Source organism: Neovison vison, chromosome 8, assembly GCF_020171115.1.
Source record: "Neovison vison isolate M4711 chromosome 8, ASM_NN_V1, whole genome shotgun sequence".
Taxonomy (NCBI): domain Eukaryota; kingdom Metazoa; phylum Chordata; class Mammalia; order Carnivora; family Mustelidae; genus Neogale; species Neogale vison.
In genome coordinates, this window is record NC_058098.1 from 50,723,330 (window position 1) to 50,744,099 (window position 20,770).

Sequence of the window (20,770 nt, forward strand, 5' to 3'; positions counted from 1 at the left end):
TTCAATTTATTTATTTTCAGAAAAACAGTATTCATTATTTTTTCACCACACCCAGTGCTCCATTCAAGCCGTGCCCTCTATAATACCCACCACCTGGTACCCCAGCCTCCCACCCCCCTGCCACTTCAAACCCCTCAGATTGTTTTTCAGAGTCCATAGTCTCTCATGGTTCACCTCCCCTTCCAATTTACCCAAATTCCCTACTCCTCTCTAAAGCTGTTCTTGTTAAATGAAATTGTTCTCTCTCTTTTTTTAATTTTAATTTTTTATTTTTTATAAACATATAATATATTATTATCTTCAGGGTTACAGGTCTGTGATTCACCAGGTTTACACACTTCACAGCACTCACCAAAGCACATACCCTCCCCAATGTCCATAATCTTACCCGCCTTCTCCCAAACCCCCTCCCCCCAGCAACCCTCAGTTTGTTTTGTGAGATTAAGAGTCATTTATGGTTTGTCTCCCTCCCAATCCCATCTTGTTTCATTTATTCTTCTACCCGCGTAACCCCCCATGTTGCATCTCCACTTCCTAATATCAGGGAGATCATATGATAGTTTTATATATTTTTTATTTGTTTAAAAAGTGTTTGAAAAGATTGATATTAATTCTTTCTAAGTGTTCTCTTAAATTCACCGAGAATGCCCTTGGATCTCTTGGATCTTGGATTTTTTCTTTTCTTTCTTTTTTTTTCTTGGAAATTTCTGATAATTGATTTAATCTAAACTGTAATTGGACCATTCAGATTTCTATTTCTTCATATTCAGTTGATACGTTTTTAGTTTCTGTTTTCTTTGCCTTCCATTTACATTGAATATAAATTTTATCCCCTTATTCTTAGTGTGTGAGTGTGTGTGTGTGTGTGTGTGTGTTCTAAATGCAAATGAAAATCTCAAGTAGGCATAATATAGATGGGTCATTTCTAAAAAAAGACTACTTTTCATCTTTTGAATAATTTATTCCATTTAAAGAAAAATAATTATGAATAAATATGAAATTAGTACTACCATTTTGTTAATTGTTTTCTGGATGTTTTGTAATTCCTTTGTAAGTGTCTTTTGTTCCTTTGTGATTTGATAATTTTCTGTCATAGTGTATTTTGAGTCCCTTTATTTTTTGTGTTATAATGTAGAGTTTTGCTTTATGGTTACTATGAATTTTAAAAGATTTTTTATTTAAATAGTGCATTAAAAAACTTATTTGACTTATTTCAATCAGAATAATCTCTTCCAGTCCCGTCCATGTTGCTACAAAAGTTGGGTATTCATCCTTTCTGATGGAGGCATAATACTCCATAGTGTATATGGACCACATCTTCCTTATCCATTCATCCGTTGAAGGGCATCTTGGTTCTTTCCACAGTTTGGCGACCGTGGCCATTGCTGCTATAAACATTGGGGTACAGATGGCCCTTCTTTTCACGACATCTGTGTCTTTGGGGTAAATACCCAGGAGTGCAATTGCAGGGTCATAGGGAAGCTCTATTTTTAATTTCTTGAGGAATCTCCACACTGTTCTCCAAAGAGGCTGCACCAACTTGCATTCCCACCAACAGTGTAAGAAGGTTCCCCTTTCTCCACATCCCCTCCAACACATGTTGTTTCCTGTTTTCTTAATTTTGGCCATTCTAACTGGTGTAAGGTAATATCTCAATGTGGTTTTAATTTGAATCTCCCTGAGGGCTAATGATGATGAGCATTTTTTCATGTGTCTGATAGCCATTTGTATGTCTTGATTGGAGAAGTGTCTGTTCATATCTTCTGCCCATTTTTTGATGTGTTTGCTTGTTTCGTGTGGGTTGAGTTTGAGGAGTTCATTATAGATCCTGGATACCAACCTTTTGTCTGTACTGTCATTTGCAAATATCTTCTCCCATTCCGTGGGTTGCCTCTTTGTTTTTTTGACTGTTTCCTTTGCTGTGCAGAAGCTTTTGATTTTGATGAAGTCCCAGAAGTTTATTTTCACTTTTGTTTCCGGGACTGGAAGAGATTATGCTGAGTGAAATAAGTCAAGCAGAGAGAGTCAATTATCATATGGTTTCACTTATTTGTGGAGCATAACAAATAGCATGGAGGACAAGGGGCATTAGAGAGGAGTAAGGAATTTGGGTAAATTGGAAGGGGAGGTGAACCATGAGAGACTATGGACGCTGAAAAACAATCTGAGGGGTTTGAAGTGGCGGGGGGGTGGAAGGTTGGGGTACCAGGTGGTGGGTATTATAGAGGGCACGGCTTGCATGGAGCACTGGGTGTGGTGAAAAAAGAATGAATAATGTTTTTCTGAAAATAAATAAATTGAGAAAAAAAAAAGCTGATATTTACATCTTCTAAAAAAAAACTTTTTTGAGATTGTGAAAGAGAGAATGAGTGGTGGGGGAGTAGCAGAAAGAGAGGGAGAAGCAGACTTTCTGCCACAGGGATCCTGGTGATGGCTCAATCCCTGGACCCTAGAATCATGACCTGAGCTGAAGGCAGATGCTTGACCAACTGAGCCACTCAAGTAGCCCTTAAACAGTCAAATTTAAGCTAATAACAACATAACTTTAAATGGATGATAAAGCACTGCACTTTTGTTCTTCACATATTTTAGTTTTTGATGTCAAAATTTACATGTTTTTATCTGCTTTATCCTTTAGAAAAAGAAAGCTCTGCATCGTACTCTCTACTCAGCAGGGAGTCTGCTCCCTCCCCCACCCCCTTTGCCTGCCTCTCTGCCTGCTTGTGATAACTGTCAAATAAATAAAATCTTAAAAATTATATATAAATAAATACCAGTTAGTTAACATAGTTAACATAGCTTCAGGCGTATTTTTATAGAGATAGTGGGAAGGAGGGACAGAGGGAAAGAATCTCCAGCAGACTCCCTGATGAGCATAGAGCCTGATGTGGGGTTTAATCTCACAACCCTGAGATAAGGACCTGAGCCAAAACTAAGACTCAGAACTCACTTGACTGCACCAACCAGGTCCCCCACTTTCACATCTTTTATTGAATGTGGTACTGAAATTCCTAGCCACAGTATCAGACTAGAGAAGAAATAGAAGACATCCAAATTAATAAGGAAAAAAAAAAAAGTAAAACTTTAACTAGTTGTGTATTACATTGTAGTATATAAAGAAAACCCTAAGTACCCTACCAAAAAACTACTAGCAATGATGAATGATTTCAGTAAAATCACAGGGTAAAAAATAATAATAATAAATAATAATAATAATAACATAGAGATCTGTTACAGTTTTATATGCTAATAATGAAGTATCATTATCTGTATACAAAGGAGAAACGACAGTCTTTTCAACAAATGGTTGAAAAAACTGGACAGCTACATGCAAAAGAATGAAACTGGACAACTTTTTTACACCATACACCAAAATAAACTGAGAATAGGTTAAAGACATAAATGTGCTACCTCAAATCGTCAAACTCCTAGAAGAAAAATTAGGCAGTAATTTTTAGACCTATTCTGTAGAAAAATTATTCTACACATGTGTCTTCAGACAAGGGATACAAGGGCAAAATAAACTATTGGGACAGCAACCCTTAATAAAAAGTCTCTTTTAAGATGTTACTTATTTATTTGAAAGAGAAAGAGAGAGCACAACAAGGGGGAGAAACAGACTCCCTGTTGAGCACAGAGCCTAAGATGAGTTATGATCCCAGGACCCTGAGATCAGGACATGAGGCAAGGTTGGATGCTTAAACAAAGGAGCCACCCACATACCCTTAACCAACTGAGCCACCCACATACCTCAAAAGTATTTTACACAGTGAAGGGAAACATCAGCAAAGCAAAAAGTTAAACTTTTTTGAATATTTGTAAATGATATATCCAATAGAGTCAGTATGTGAAATACATATTCAAATTATAATTATCATTTGACTTTTACTTTGATATTTTCTGATATTTTTAGACTGAAACTCACATCTGCATTTTGTTTTATTATGCTGATATACTGCTTGATGAAGATCACCAGCAGGATATAATTTGAGATTCCGTGATAATTTGCTTTAATGCATCCTACTGGAAGGAAATATGGCCCTTACTATTATTACTAGGATTACACCTTTCCAATGAAACCAACTTAGTTGCAGTTATTGAAAAGTAAGAACAAAGAATTTATGAAAATATAACAATGGGATGAGAATGAATGAATTGAATAAGAAAGCTTCTTCTATATGTCTTTAAATTGCAGTGGAGTAAGTAATATACCCTCCTTGATGAATGTCTCAAAAGCACAAATGGGCTCTGGTTTGACATGACATTGATGAAGTTCTCGAACCTAGGTGAGGTTCGGTGGGGTGAGGTTCGGAGCCGACGGCTAAAAAAAAATTCTTAAGACGTCTCTGGTGCAAAAAGGTGGTTTATTAGAGCACGGGGACAGGACCCGTGGGCAGGCAGAGATGCGGCTGCCCCGAGTTGTTAGGGTAGGCGTGTTATATACCTTGCGGTTGGGGGGAGGTGGTGAAGGGATGGGAGATTTCGACAGAGCTCTCACGTGCTAAGGTGGGCCTACAAGGTGCCGGGGGGAGTCCTTGCCCTTATGGCTTGATCAATGTCGTTTTTAGGTCAGCCATTAACATTAAGATAGTTGGGAGATTCTTAGTGGGGCATTATGACCCTGCTGTCATTCACATTCCCTTCTACCTCAGTCTACTCCAGTTTATGGTGGGGAGGGGGACATTAGGGCTTCAGGATGTGAGAGTTATTTGCCTCTGGAAATTTGTGCTATTGATAAGGTAACCTCCCTGTTTAGATCTCTAGGATACCTGTAGAGCAAGGGAGATTTCTGTTCTGCAGGATTGCGATCCCTGCAAGTTAACTATTTATCGTTTTATGGCAGTCAGGGGTGCCTGAGGAATGCTACACATATGGAGGGGAGCAGGTGAAGAGGGGGTGCAAGGTGCCAGCTTTTGCTTTGTCCTCAGCCAGCCTCCTGATCCCTCATCAACATTACAAAAAAAAAATCCAGTTAGAGTTTTGGGATAACTAGCATAATAAAGAAAGAGAGGATTTAGTTATACATTCTGCCAAAAAAATTGGATTTGAAAATATTACTATATTAACAAGATAAAGGACCATCTGTCCAATTGTGGATGGTTAAGAACATGTCACAGAAAATGTACCACTTTGGTATATTTCCTATTTTGAGTTGAGGGCACTTAAGAAACAGAATATGCAGGAAGGTCTCTCTGACTTCCCTCTTTCTCTCTCAAATGAGATAGCACTTCCTATGAAAGGTGCACACCCTGTCCCAGGAAGAGAATATTCTTATCATTGCAGACTGGGTGTTGAGGCCAAAATGCACTGGTAAAACAAACTTACCAAAAGAAGACTTGTGTCACTTTCCAGTAATTTACTGATCAAGACTATTTGTCTTGTTACATTCCCATTATTTGTCATTCCTGGTTTAAAAAGGTTTATAAGCTTTTGGGCCAAAATGCTTATTCAGATTCACTCACCTTTTGAAGACACCTATGTGCATATGGAAATTAGCTTTTACTTTTCTTCTGTTAATAGGTCTCATGTCAGTTTAATACTTAGTCTTAGCCATAGAACCTAGGAAGGTAGAAGGAATTACTCCTCTCCTACAGTAGGATGGCATGCAAAACAGCAGTGCATTGGTACAGAATGTTTTTCTGTTGTTGTGAGTGTTTGTATGTAGCTTTAGATATATTTTTTTAAGATTTTATTTATTTATTTGACAGAAAGTGCGCAAGTAGAGGGAGGGACAGGCAGAGGGAGAGGGAGAAGCATGCTCTCCACTGACATTATGCAGAACTTGATCCGAGGACCCTGGGATCATGGTCTGAACCAAAGGCAGATGATTAAACAACTGAGCCACCCAGGCAGCCCTAAACCAGTTATTTTGTTTTTGTTTTTGTTTTTTTTTTGTTGTTTTTTTCCCCAATTTATTTATTTTCAGAAAAACAGTATTCATTATTTTTTCACCACACCCAGTGCTCCATGCAAGCTGTGCCCTCTATAATAATACCCACCACCTGGTACCCCAACCTCCCAACCCCCCCGCCACTTCAAACCCCTCAGACTGTTTTTCAGAGCCCATAGTCTCTCATGGTTCACCTCTCCTTCCAATTTACCCAAATTCCCTACTCCTCTCTAATGCCCCTTGTCCTCCATGCTATTGGTTATGCTCCACAAATGAGTGAAACCATATGATAATTGACTCTCTCTGATTGACTGATTTCACTCAGCATAATCTCATCCAGTCCCGTCCATGTTGCTACAAAAGTTGGATATTCGTCCTTTCTGATGGAGGCATAATACTCCATAGTGTATATGGACCACATCTTTCTTACCCATTCATCCGTTGAAGGGCATCTTGGTTCTTTCCATAGTTTGGCGACCGTGGCCATTGCTGCTATAAACATTGGGGTACAGATGGCCCTTCTTTTCACGACATCTATATCTTTGGGGTAAATACCCAGGAGTGCAATTGCAGGGTCATAGGGAAGCTCTATTTTTAATTTCTTGAGGAATCTCCACACTGTTCTCCAAAGAGGCTGCACCAACTTGCATTCCCACCAACAGTGGAAGAGGGTTGCCCTTTCTCCACATCCTCTCCAACACATGTTGTTTCCTGTTTTGTTAATTTTGGCCATTCTAACTGGTGTAAGGTGATATCTCAATGTGGTTTTAATTTGAATCTCCCTGAGGGCTAATGATGATGAGCATTTTTTCATGTGTCTGATAGCCATTTGTATGTCTTGATTGGAGAAGTGTCTGTTCATATCTTCTGCCCATTTTTTGATGTGTTTGCCTCTTTCGTGTGTGTTGAGTTTGAGGAGCTCATTATAGATCCTGGATATCAACCTTTTGTCTGAGCTGTCATTTGCAAATATCTTCTCCCATTCCGTGGGTTGCCTCTTTGTTTTTTTGACTGTTTCCTTTGCTGTGCAGAAGCTTTTGATTTGGATGAAGTCCCAGAAGTTTATTTTCGCTTTTGTTTCCTTTGCCTTTGGATATTTTTGTGGAAAAGTAAGGGTTAGAAAAAAAATCTTGATGTATGGCACAAGTTTTTCGTTTATATGTACAGGTAACTTAGACAATATTTTACATCAATATGCTCTGTTTTAAAAATAAAAACTGAGAATTCAAGAAAAACACACTTTTGATATTACTAGAAAATGGCACATCAAAGTTTAAGAAAAAAACTCAAGCACTGACATTTTTAAGAAATTCTTGAATTTGCTATATACTTTTGCCATTAAAATAGATTATTTAAAACTTTAGTTGCCTAGAATAGTGCCTCTAGTAATATAATCATCTGCATATCAGTCAACTAGGAATCTTGTTGAGCTTCATACTGTTATTCAAGAGGTCTGTGCTTAAATAAGCCTTTCTAACTAAGCTCCCAGTTTATTCTGATGCTTCTAGTGCACTGATCACACTTTGAATGAAAATATTTTATGAGGTGATCAAAAGGAAAACACTCATGCTAAAAAACTTAGAAATATGTATTTCCCTTAGCTCTCTTGTCATTCCATTTCTTACTGAACTGTATTTTAATATTTGAAAAATGTAAAGATATTTAATTAAAATAAGAAGGTAAACAGTGAAGGAAAATCTAGTTTGGGTCCCTTTTTTCTATTTTTTTCTCTCTCTTTCTGTGTTAAATTAGTTTATTTAGCTTGAGTATTTTATAAAAATCTAAGAGAGCTGATACTTTTTTTACTATGATAGGTATCCCATTACTGTACTCTCCAGTTCTAGGTTTTTCTTTTTTTTCTCCCTCCACATCTTGATCTTCTTACCTCTGCTAATATTTTGAAATGCAGTTAAAATCTGAAAATTATCTAGTAAAAATCTGAATTATCTAGTATTTTGCTATTTTTCCAATGAAATTTTCTACTTCTATTTATATGAATAATTTTAAAAAATCTAGTTTAAATGAGTGATGAGGGAGCAGGAGGCTGGCTGAGGAGGGAGCAGGGGCTGGCGCCTTGCACCCCCTCTCCACCCACTCCCCTTAGTAATATGTGTGACATTCCTCAGGCACCCCTGACTGCCCTGAAAGAAGAACAAATGGTTATATTGCAGAGATCACAGTCCTGTAAGGCAGGAGTCTCCCTTTGTTTGCAAATATCCTTGAGATTTACAAACAAAGAAGCTACCTTATACACTAACAATGAAAATACAGAAAGGGAAATTAGAGAATCGATTCCATTTACTATAGCACCAAGAACCTTTGCCTTTGTTTCCTCCAAAGGCAAAGGAAACAAAAGCGAAAATAAACTTCTGGGACTTCATCCAAATCAAAAGCTTCTGCACAGCAAAGGAAACAGTCAAAAAAACAAAGAGGCAACCCACGGAATGGGAGAAGATATTTGCAAATGACAGTACAGACAAAAGGTTGGTATCCAGGATCTATAATGAACTCCTCAAACTCAACCCACACGAAACAAGCAAACACATCAAAAAATGGGCAGAAGATATGAACAGACACTTCTCCAATCAAGACATACAAATGGCTATCAGACACATGAAAAAATGCTCATCATCATTAGCCCTCAGGGAGATTCAAATTAAAACCACATTGAGATATCACCTTACACCAGTTAGAATGGCCAAAATTAACAAAACAGGAAACAACATGTGTTGGAGAGGATGTGGAGAAAGGGGAACCCTCTTCCACTGTTGGTGGGAATGCAAGTTGGTGCAGCCTCTTTGGAGAACAGTGTGGAGATTCCTCAAGAAATTAAAAATAGAGCTTCCCTATGACCCTGCAATTGCACTCCTGGGTATTTACCCCAAAGACACAGATGTCGTGAAGAGAAGGGCCATCTGTACCCCAATGTTTATAGCAGCAATGGCCACAGTCGCCAAACTATGGAAAGAACCAAGATGCCCTTCAACGGATGAATGGATAAGGAAGATGTGGTCCATATACACTATGGAGTATTATGCCTCCATCAGAAAGGATGAATACCCAATTTTTGTAGCAACATGGACGGGACTGGAAGAGATTATGCTGAGTGAAATAAGTCAAGCAGAGAGAGTCAATTATCATATGGTTTCACTCATTTGTGGAGTGAAACCAATAACCAATAGCATGGAGGACAAGGGGCGTTAGAGAGGAGTAGGGAATTTGGATAAATTGGAAGGGGAGGTGAACCATGAGAGACTATGGACTCTGAAAAACAATCTGAGGGGTTTGAAGTGGTGGGGGGGTTGGGAGGTTGGGGTACCAGGTGGTGGGTATTATAGAGGGCACGGCTTGCATGGAGCACTGGGTGTGGTGAAAAAATAATGAATACTGTTTTTCTGAAAATAAATAAATTGGAAAAAAAAATGAAGCTTGTCCCCCAAATCCTTAGTAAAGTAACAACTGCTTACACGTAGTTAAAAATTATAACATTGCTTATCATCAAAATTACACATAAAGATTCGTAAATTTTCAAAAAACCTGATTCAAGCTGCATCATATGGTTAATGATGCTTTGACATTCTAAGAGAATTCAGTCAGGGCACTGAGGCTAGTTGAGACCTTGTTATTTGTCCATGACAATGTAAGTGCAGATATTAGAGAAAGCATTTGGAGTCCTATAGCAATTTGAAGGAGCAACTTTTTGTCTGGTCATTCTATTAATAAAACAATTGGGCTTTATAAAAAAAAAAAGAAGCTACCTTATCAGTAGCCCAATTTCCAAGGACACATAACTCAGTTCCTCAAGCCCTAATGCCACCCTCCCCTCCATAAGAAACCAAAGGAGGCGGAGGTAAAAAGAAAAGTAAATAAAGTTAAATTTCTTCTAAACCTAAATCTCACTCACAAGGATGCTTGATAGCAGGAATGTAACATTCCACCAGGAAACTCCCAATTGTCTTTATGTTAATGCCTCATTAGAAGGGAAGTGGCCTTGACTTGATAGTAACCAGGCCTTCAATATCCTGATAGTATTCTTTGCCCCAATAGCTCTTCTGAACACCCCTTTGTCCTCACCTACCCAACTCCTGTGTATATAACCAGACACTCCTCACAGGCTCGGGGCAGCCGCATCTCTGCCTGCCCACGGGTCCTGTCCCCGTGCTCTAATAAACCACCTTTTTGCACCAGAGACGTCTTAAGAATTCTTTCTTTAGCCGTCCGCTCAGAACCTCACCTAGGTTCTAGAACTTCATCATGAGTGCTGCCTTATTATATGTGTTTAATACATGTTAATTTAGAAAGTTATATTCAGGGTCAAAATGATTTGTTTATAATAGCACAACTACAAAATGGAGTAACACTGCCACATTCAACAAAAAGAATCTTTGGTGCATGATTGTTAATGAGGTATAATTATGAAAATACCTAATTGAACTATGGGCCTAAACCAGCCTATTTTCCTATTGTGAATGGCTTGTGAGCAGGGAGCTGGTGTGATTTATCTCTTTATTGTTATGGCATTGTACTGATATTCTTAAACATAGTAATTACAGAATATCTATTGTAGTAGGATTCAAACAAAAATGTAAAGTACAGAGAATGGTCCATATTAGCTGGTATCAATTTCATAATATAATTTTCAATACTTAACTTTTATAAGTGAAATTTGGAAAACCATTATAAATTGAATATTTTAGAGTATGTCTCAAAACATTCATATATCATGCTAAGAGCAATTTCTTTTGTGCTAGAGTTTTTCTCCTTTTTTTATTTTTATTTTATTTGTTTTAAGATTATTTATTTATTTATTTATTTGACAGAGAGAGATCACAAGCAGGCAGAGAGGCAGGCAGAGAGAGAGAGAGAAGGAAGCAGGCTCCCTGCTGAGCAGAGAGCCCGATGTGGGACTTGATCCCAGGACTCTGAGATTGAAAGACTCCGCATATAGACACCCCCCCCCAGCCATTGATTAACTAACTGCTTCTTGGCTTTTCTGTAATCGCTCACCCTTCCCCTGTTAGACCCCTCCCCCAGTTAATTGTTTAGCCACTCCCTTGCCTTTCTGTAACCACTTGGCTTTTAGGGGGTGATACTGGTCTCCTGTTTCAACAGGATACTTTATGCGCATAGTCACATAGGCAAGGGGGGTCGCCTAGGTACGTGGGCCTAGTCACGTAGGCAGGATGTTTCTCTGCTGAGTAATAAGGTCCAACTCCCCCTCCTCACTCCCCCTCCCCACCTTTCTCTTCGCGCGCCGGGGTCCTTCAAAGCCAATCTACAAACACCGAGTATGCCTTACATTCAAACCAGCCAATAAGAACCTTGTAACTATGTTTCTGCTTCTGTACGTATGCTTTCGCTTCCCCAAACCCCATAAAAAGGCCCTGAACAAAGGGCTGGCGCGCGAGTCTTCCTAAGACTTGATCGCCCGCAGGTACCTGTGTCAACTCAATAAACCTCGTGCTGTTTGCATCTGATCAGTGGACTCGGCTTGGTTTTTGGGTCCGGGGGTCTCCTCCTGAGAAGGGGTCCATTCCGGGGTGCTTGGAGCCCCGGGGGATCTTTCATTTGGGGGCTCGTCCTGGGATACGAGACCCCCCACCCAAGGACCACTGACCCACTGTCAGGAGGTAAGCTGGCCAGCACTCTATTCGTTGTGTCTGTTCGTTGCGTCTGTGGCTGCGTCTGAACCTGTTACTTGTGAATTTGCGCATGCGTTTGGTTTGGGGTTCGATCGGATCCATTTGTATTTGGCGAGGGCCAGAAGGAGCTGACGGGCTCGGACTTCTCCCTCGCAGCCCTGGAAGACGTTCCAGAGGCGTTTGTAGTCCCGCCGGACGGGACATTTGAGTATTTGCGCATGCGTTTGGTTTGGGGTTCGATCGGATCCATTTGTATTTGGCGGGGGCCAGAAGGAGCTGACGGGCTCGGACTTCTCCCTCGCAGCCCTGGAAGACGTTCCAGAGACGTTTGTAGTCCTCCCGGGCGGGACATTTGAGTCCTTCGGGACATTTGGGCCCCGGTGCAGTGGGGCATTTGGAGCTCAGCCTGTATCAGAGAGATACGTGGCCTTGGTTGGAGAGGGGGAATCCGGACCCCCAGGATCTCCGCTTGAGTTTTTGCTTTCGGTTTTGTACCGAAATCGCGCAGCGTCCTTCTTGTTAACTGTTTTGTGTGTCTTACTTATTGTCCTTGGTGTTTTCTTTGACTCTAAAATGGGGCAAACACTTACCACCCCCTTAAGTCTCACTTTAGGTCACTGGAGAGATTCTGAGTTTCTCCTAATGGATGTGGGGGTTTCTCCCTCACTCACTTCCCATGTTAATGGCTATAACTGGAACCAACGGGTTGGTCTAACTCGAGACAGAGACCATAAGGAATATTCCCGAGCAGCTGCCGAAACTCTCTTTGTTTCGGGGAAGTTTCCCTGTGTTCTCTGGCCCGACTTGGACTGCTTAACCCCTCCCCCCTTGCTGGTGGGAAAGCATGGCATCTGCTCCTCTGTTGGGGCTTATGAGCTCTAAAACCGGGAATCTTTTCTCTGCCTCCTGGCAGCACTTTGTTTCTTCTGTTTCCCCCTTATCGTATTTCTGTACCAATGTGCGTGCAGCCTGCATGACTAGCCTCTCAATCATGCACCATGGCTCCTTCTCTCTTCACTGTCAAGGAGCAAGAAGAGCAGCCCCTGGACCTAACGCACCCCCACTCCAGATCTTCCCATGCATGTCTCAGGTAAACATTCAAAGTGGAGTGGGCCCAGGTGAAATGTAAATCACTATTGGAACTAAGTTAAGTTTGTTGGTTTAATTAAGATAAGATGTGTCTTTGAAGTTACAGCAGTAAATGTGAAGCTTTTATTCTATCAAAGTTTATTAAAGGTCAAATAAGCTTGTGTTATTTATTAAAATTTGTTAGCAAAGAGATGACTAAACTGATGGTTAATTGTCTGTCTCAAAGTTCTAATGGGTAATTGCTGAAGTAGCTTTCAAAGTCTTTGGTAACCTGAAAGTTTTAAAGTTTTGCTTGGATGACAAACGGAATTGAATTGTGGACATCTATATCTTAACCAAACAGGATAAAAGGCTAAGTCGTTAATTACTGGATGTAGATTTGTGCTTTTGACTTCTTAACTGCAAAGAAACTAAAAGTATTTAAATCTGCTGGTAAACTTGTTTTCCACTTAACTGATTCATAAATTTGCCACCTGAAAAATTCTGTTGTAACAGTTCACAAATGGCTAATAACTAAAGGTGTTTCTAAGAATACAAAGTTCTGCTTAGTGTAACTAAGACTGATGGAAATAAGGGAAACTCTGTATGTAGGAAAGTAGGAGATATGTAAGAAAGATTTAAGGAATGGGAATACATTTTGTTGAAGGTTAGGAAAGGTAATTTTGTCCTCAATAAAATGGTTGTTTGAAAGAAAATGGCTTGGGACAAAACCTGAATGCAAAGGAAAGATGTAAAAGGTTTGTGAAGGGAAATCTTCAGAAAAGGAATTTTAGATATGGTCAGGACAGACTAAAAAGGAAGAAAAACAACCTCCAAGGTGATTTAATACTCTCCTGACCTGCCTCCACATAGATTATACTTCCAAGTAAAGTATAAGGGCCATTTGGCCTTGAGAGATTAAGGAAGCAGCCCAACCTAGAGAGACTGCAAAAACACCCGGTTGCCATCCTCCATTGCCTGTAACCATAGAAATTCAGCTCTAATCTGTAAAGAGTAAAAAGGGAGATTGATCACCTCCCATTAGCCAGAGATACCCAAAAGGGAGGGTATCGAACCTGTTTGAATCTGAAGAGTGCCTGACTGTGTAAATCTGTCTGTACGGCTTCACTGCTTCGGCTACGGAGTCTGAGTGGGCTGCACCCTGAGTCTCGCAGGGGCGTCATATGGCAGAACGGTCATCTACTCCACGGAGTAGCCTGGTCTAGGGTTTATTCGGACAGGCCTTAGCTAAAACGCTCCTAAGTTCCTGTGGGGAATGCGAGCAGGACAGCAGGGGAAAGATCCCCCTCCCTTGTCTGCGACATCATTCATGATGGGAGAAAAACCCAGAAAACTCCTATCTTAAGACTGCACACTTAAAAATAAAATTAAAAAGGGAAAAGACACTGGTATAAAAAAAAAAAGCTGATTTTCTTTGTTTAAAAGGACAAAGTTTTCTTAGATTAATTGATCAGATAAGAGAATGTAAATGGTTTTCTCTTTGCCAGCCCAGAAAACCCAGTCTCTATGTTTTGTTTTATCACGTGTTTAACATCCCTAATTATATTTAGGCATGTGCTTTAAAACTTTCTAAGATTTTAGCAATTGTTGACAAGATTTAAACCAATGATAAACCTTGGGTTACATTTGGGAAAATGCTATAATTATTCTAGAGATTCTATACATTTCCTAAAGTTTTAAATGTTTTAAAAGATCATCGCTTGATATTATAATTACAGAAATGTTATGTGTCACAGAAGTAACCTGATTTCCTTGTCAGCTAAATTGTAAACTCTTGTCTCATCAGCTCTAACCATATCCATTCCGAGTTTTGTCATTTGTAATTGTTTTAATTCTCTTGTAAAATGAGTTTTATCTTAAAGGAGATTCATATAAAGGACTTCCAGGACAAATACAGATATTTGATATACTTGAAAATCCTAAAACTGAAATGGGTAAGAATTTCCAAAACTAACTAAAGGTGCATTCACCAGAATTAGTAACATGGAACTAAATGAACTAAAAGATTATAATGTTGTGTCTCTTATTTTAGACATTGCTGGTTCTCTCTAATGTTTGCTCTTCCAGACTAGGGATACTTTTTCTTAAGTTATCTGTAACTCACAGAGATGTAAAAGTGCTCAAGGCATTCAACTTTTCTCTCTATCTAAACCCTCTGAAACCAAAAGGTCTCAATAAGTATTCTTTCTTCCATGGCAATCAGTCATTTGCATAAGTTCAATAAGAATCTGTTCTCTTTGTAACAGGACAGCATTGGAAACTGGTTATTTTACCAAGGCTTTGACTGGAATGTCATAGTTGAAAAAGACATGCATAGACTCAGATATGACCAGACAGCTTTAAGGAACTAAGGTTGACTTTATGAAACCTGGAGCCATAAAGCCCCTTGGGACTATTGGCCTGATACCTTGTTTACAGAGTTCCCAGCAGCCTCACCAGGTGAGTAAAGAATGTCACTCCTTGGTAGGTGCAGAATCTCATGAAGAGGCATATGCCCAAATCGACAGGTATTGCAGGCATGCCTGATGGCAAGTATGTGGCTTGGCTTCTGGCCTGGAGAGGCTACTAGAAGTTCAACCTAGAGATTCCTTATAAGAAGTTCCAGCAAAGCAGATTCTAAAAGATCTATATGATCACACTCAACTGTTCTTGCTGAGCTTATGTAAATAATGGGCCAAGTTTGTTAAAACTGGACTTGTTTCACAAGTGACTTAGTCCTGATTTGGCTATCTCTGTAAATGAGGGTTATCTTAGAGAGAAAAATTATATTTTAATAACACACCTTTATGGATATTAAATTCTAGATTCGATTGTCTTTAAATGTTTGTTTACCTAAGCTAAACAATTTGAGGTAAACTTCAGAGAAGTTACACAATAGCTTCTTTAATCAATCTTATTATCTTGTGGGTATATTAACAAGACCCCACGGCACATGATTAAACAACTGGAAAATGGGATTGATTCCCCTATAATTGTATAACTTAACTAACACCTTGTTTGTGGCTGGGATAATGAAATTGCCTAAAGGCCAGCCTATTGCACTCCATAGGATTAACTATGGACTTATAGAGATAATGGATGACCCCACTTTCTTTATGATTAGATCGGATGATGCATGGGGAACTCCCCTTATCTCTTGACAAGTTTTCTCACTTGCCAGTGATCCTCTGTAATCAGGATATTGTTAAGGCTGGACCACTCAAAGGTCTTCTTATTGGTTTCATCCCTTAGTCATATTTATCCTAGAGGCCACCTCTGTTGAGGTGCAATTGCAAACAGATGCTTTAGCGAAACCTAAAACAGCCCCTAACTAATGAGTTCACATCAGGTCCAGATTTTTCTTAGAATTCAAAGGCCACCAAAGAATGATGAAGGCCGACTAATTAAATATTGGGCTATACTTACAGATATGCCAGATGAATGACAGTTTACTGATGACAATAGTTTTCATAGAAAAAAAAAATAAGAAAAGCTAGGTATACTGTAGTGTTCACTAGCACTTTGCAATTGCCAAAGCCTAAGAATAAACATTAACACTGACTCCAAATATGCCTTCCTGGTACTACATGCCCATGGAGCAATTTGGAAAAAAAAAAGGGGATTGCTGTCAAGCCATAACTCCCCAATCAAATATGGGCCTAAGTTACAAAACCCTCCTTAACTTACTAAGGATGGTGTATATCAAATCTGGGATGCATATCTGTGGCTTACACCCACGATTGGACGGCTCAGTCAGAAGGCAGTTTTATGCTGGGAACAAAGAAATCATACGAGTGATACTTGGGCAAAGAACGCACGATATCTAGGATGGCTATCACTAGAAATGTGTTCCCAAGTAACAGTACTCCAGGCTACTGACTGGTTTGCTACTGACTGGGCAAGGCGACCTGGCATTAGATGGCCAGCTCCAAACAGAACCCACTGGATATGTGAAACAAACCTGTGGCCCTGGCTTCCTCCAGGGTGGATAGGTCGCTGTACCTTAGGATTTGCCTGGATTCATGGGGCATTACTAAAACCATTACAACTCCAGCTAGTCTCCCCAACTTAAAACAAAGATGGATGCGATCTATTTTTTAAATGGTATAATCACTTAGCATCCATTTTTGTTCCATCTTTGTGACTAGAGGATGTCATGTGGCATATATGTAATTATCAAGACAGAATGTTGTGTGTACATCCCAGACTATCACAAAAATGTCACAGGATTAATAAAGGATATGAATGCCCAGATTAAAGCTCTACAAGATCCTTCTCTCTCTCTCAGCAATTGGTTAGCTTACTGGTTTGGAGGAGGACTGTAGCCAAATCTCCTTTTTGGGCTTCTCATTCTTATTGCCTTATTAGCCTTAATATGTTGCTTTGTTCGCTGTTTCTCTACTTGGTGCCGAGACTCCATCGCTGCAATGACTTCACCACGACAGATGATCCTTACCATGCGCAAAGATACTTTTTCACTGTCAGCACTGGATTCAGCTGCCTCCGCCTTTTGTAACTCCCCTATACATTCCTCCACTGATCAATGTTGACCTGAGTAGGTAGGGACAGCTCTACGCCCCTATTCAGCAGGAAGAAGTTACAGAAGATAAGACCTTCCACCTTCAACCACCTTAAAGATTTAAGGGTCAAAATTGTTCAGGAGGCTGGCTGAAGAGGGAGCAGGGGCTGGCGCCTTGCACCCCCTCTCCACCCCTCCCCTTGGTAATATGTATGACCTTTCACAGGCACCCCTGACTGCCCTGAAAAAAAAAAGAACAAATGTTTATATTGCAGAGATCACAGTCTTGTAAGGCAGGAGTCTCCCTTTGTTTGCAAATGTCCTTGAGATTTACAACAAAGAAGTTACCTTATCAATAGCCCAATTTCCAAAGACACATAACTCAGTTCCTCAAGCCCATCTGCAAGCCCTGCAGCTAGTACACCCTAACATCTGCAAGCTAGCAATGGGAACTCCAGCCAATTAGGACGTAGAAAATTACTTTGACCGCCTTCACAACCATCCCCCCCGGGGTGACTCGGGTTAAATCCTTGGGGAAGCTATGGGGACTGAAGTCAACAAAGTATGTTAAGAACACTTATGCCCCGTGTTTCACAGACCCAGAGAGTGGACCTACTGTAGTGGGACATCCCACTTTTATTGTCGCTATTGGGGCTGCAAAACCACTGGTGACACAGCAATATCAGCTAATTCGACAGACCGGATCCCAAACTGACCTGGTACAGGACCAGAGCGAATGGATATAAGATTCTATCCATGATAAAGAAAAAGGGGGGAATGAAAGACTCCGCATATAGACACCCCCCCCCAGCCATTGATTAACTAACTGCTTCTTGGCTTTTCTGTAATCGCTCGCCCTTCCCCTGTTAGACCCCTCCCCCAGTTAATTGTTTAACCACTCCCTTGCCTTTCTGTAACCACTTGGCTTTTAGGGGGTGATACTGGTCTCCTGTTTCAACAGGATACTTTATGCGCATAGTCACATAGGCAAGGGGGGTCGCCTAGGTACGTGGGCCTAGTCACGTAGGCAGGATGTTTCTCTGCTGAGTAATAAGGTCCAACTCCCCCTCCTCACTCCCCCTCCCCACCTTTCTCTTCGCGCGCCGGGGTCCTTCAAAGCCAATCTACAAACACCGAGTATGCCTTACATTCAAACCAGCCAATAAGAACCTTGTAACTATGTTTCTGCTTCTGTACGTATGCTTTCGCTTCCCCAAACCCCATAAAAAGGCCCTGAACAAAGGGCTGGCGCGCGAGTCTTCCTAAGACTTGATCGCCCGCAGGTACCTGTGTCAACTCAATAAACCTCGTGCTGTTTGCATCTGATCAGTGGACTCGGCTTGGTTTTTGGGTCCGGGGGTCTCCTCCTGAGAAGGGGTCCATTCCGGGGTGCTTGGAGCCCCGGGGGATCTTTCAAGATCATGACCTGAGCCGAAGGCAGCAGCTTAACCCACTGAGCCACCCAGGCGCCCCCTGTGCTAGAGTTTTTCTGAGAGCTTTCTTCACATTTTTGTTTCTCAGGGTGTATATGAGAGGATTTACCAAAGGAGTAACCACACAGTAGAATACTGAGATGACTTTGCCAATAGTGAAATTGTACTTGGCTGGAGGGCGAACATAAGCAAAGATAATGGTGCCATAATAGATAGAGACCACAGTGAGGTGGGAGGTACAGGTGGAGAACGTTTTCTTCCGAGCCTCCCGGGAAGACAGCCTGATTATTGTCACCACAATATGCCCATAGGAAGACATAGTGAGAAGGAAAGAACTTAGAATCACAACAGAGCTACATGTGTAACCCAAAGCCTCCACCAAAAATGTTTCTGAGCAGGAGAGTTTGAAAATGGGGTCTGAGTCACAAAAGAAATGGTTGATCTTCTGGGGACCACAGAAGTTCAGGTGGGCGATGAGTATGGTCGGTAGGAGAGGAGCAATAAAACCCCCAATCCAAGATCCAGCTGAAAGCCGCAGGCACAGCTGAAGACTCATGAGAAGTGAATACCTTAAAGGGCTGCAGATAGCCAGGTACCGGTCATAGGCCATCACAGCCAGCAGGATGCACTCTGTAGCTCCCATGGAGAAAAAGAAGTAGTACTGGGTTATACAACCAGAAACAGAGATGGTAACAACCTGTGAGAGGCAGGTGGCCAGCAATTTAGGCACTGTGGCTGTGGTGTACCAGATCTCTAGGAATGACAAATTTCCTAAGAAAATGTACATGGGCGTTTGGAGTGTGATATCCATGAGAACAATGAAAATGATGAGGGTGTTTCCCATGAGGGAGAGCAGATACACAGTGAGAAATATCACAAACAGTGTGACCCGCAGATGGAGAACACTGGAAAACCCAAGCAAAATGAACTCTGTCACTTTGGTTTGGTTTGTTACATCCATATCTCATCTTCTCTGATCTGGAATAAAGCAACAATGCCTAGAATATGGCAGATGAGCAAGAACGGAATAATTTTGTGCTCTTTTTTTTCAGGATAATAGACTCCTAGTAATAATAAAAGATAATGACTGGAAATAACATAGTCATTTCTTTATAACGTTTTCCATGGATTAGCTCACTTGATCTACTAAATAAATCTCCAAAATAAATAGTCTATTAATCCACTCCACAAATTAAACAAAACAACAACAACAACAAAAACCATAGTAAATTGCTTTCTAATAGTCACACCACTTAAAGTGGTAGGGTGGAGTTTGTACTCACGTAGGTTGTTTTAAAATTTCACAGTCCAGGGACACCTGGGTGTCTCAGTCAGTTAAGCATAAGCCTTTGGCTCAGGTCATGATCTCGGGGACCTGAGATTAAGCCCAGTATCAAGCTCTCTTTCAGTGGGGACCCTGCTTCTCCCCACTTTCTCCTCTTCTTGAGCTTTCTCTCTCTCAAATAAATAATCTATATCAATTTGGAAAAAATACCACAGACCAAGATAATATATAAAACGTGGCTATTGGAAGAACATGGCATTGTTTCATCACTGAGGAATTAACATCCTGTGGATTAAAGGACAGCAAACTTAAGGCAGAAGCCATTGGATGGGGGAGAAGGGACATTTAGAATGAAGCTCCTACTCCATAACAGTTGCTTTATAAATGCAAAGGATTATAAACACCTATAATTTTAACTGTGTGACCCTCCATTATATTCCATCATTTAGGTTTTGGTAAAAGATTAGTACATGAGTTCTCCAGAAAACAAAACAAAACAAACAAACAAAAAGAGTAGAATTCAACATCCATATAGAAGACTTGTTTGGAGGGGGAGATGAAACATGAGAGACTATGGACTCTGAAAAACAATCTGAAATTTTTGAAGGGGTGGGGAATGGGAGGTTGGGGGAGCCTGGTGGTGGGTATTATGGAGGGCGTGTATTGCACAGAGCACTGGGTATGGTGCATAAACAATGAATTCTGGAACACTGAAAATAAATTTTAAAAAAAGAAAGTAAATCAACATATTTTTGGGTAAAAATCATCACTCTGGGAGCCATGTAGGACATGGATATTCAGACACTGAGAATGAAGGCAAGAAGTGTAGCACCTATGCATGGGCCTCAGAGGCAGGCCTAGCAGCTGCAGACAACTTCCTGGAGGAAATGGGTGGACTGTGAATGCAGGCAAAATCTGCACAGGCTAAGAGGA

The 20,770-nt window shown here is 40.6% G+C and overlaps 1 protein-coding gene across 1 annotated transcript; it reads right to left on the minus strand.

Moving 5' to 3' along the window:
* Nucleotides 1-2,946: 2,946 nt before the first annotated feature.
* Nucleotides 2,947-19,513, minus strand: LOC122915406 (olfactory receptor 6F1-like). Its single transcript, XM_044262214.1, has 2 exons — nt 18,582-19,513; nt 2,947-3,028 (listed from the first exon to the last, which is right to left on the minus strand). The coding sequence occupies exons 1-2, from the start codon at nt 19,511-19,513 to the stop codon at nt 2,947-2,949; spliced, it is 1,014 nt and encodes a 337-aa protein (XP_044118149.1).
* Nucleotides 19,514-20,770: the final 1,257 nt, after the last annotated feature.

Excerpts from the sequence above, each read along its gene's own strand:
- LOC122915406 (XM_044262214.1), bottom strand. The coding sequence starts at position 19,513 with ATGGATGTAACAAACCAAACCAAAGTGACAGAGTTCATTTTGCTTGGG. Across the intron at positions 3,029-18,581 it reads CTAGCACAGGGGGCGCCTGG|TCTGATACTGTGGCTAGGAA; the intron begins GTGGCTCAGTGG and ends TTTCTTCTCTAG.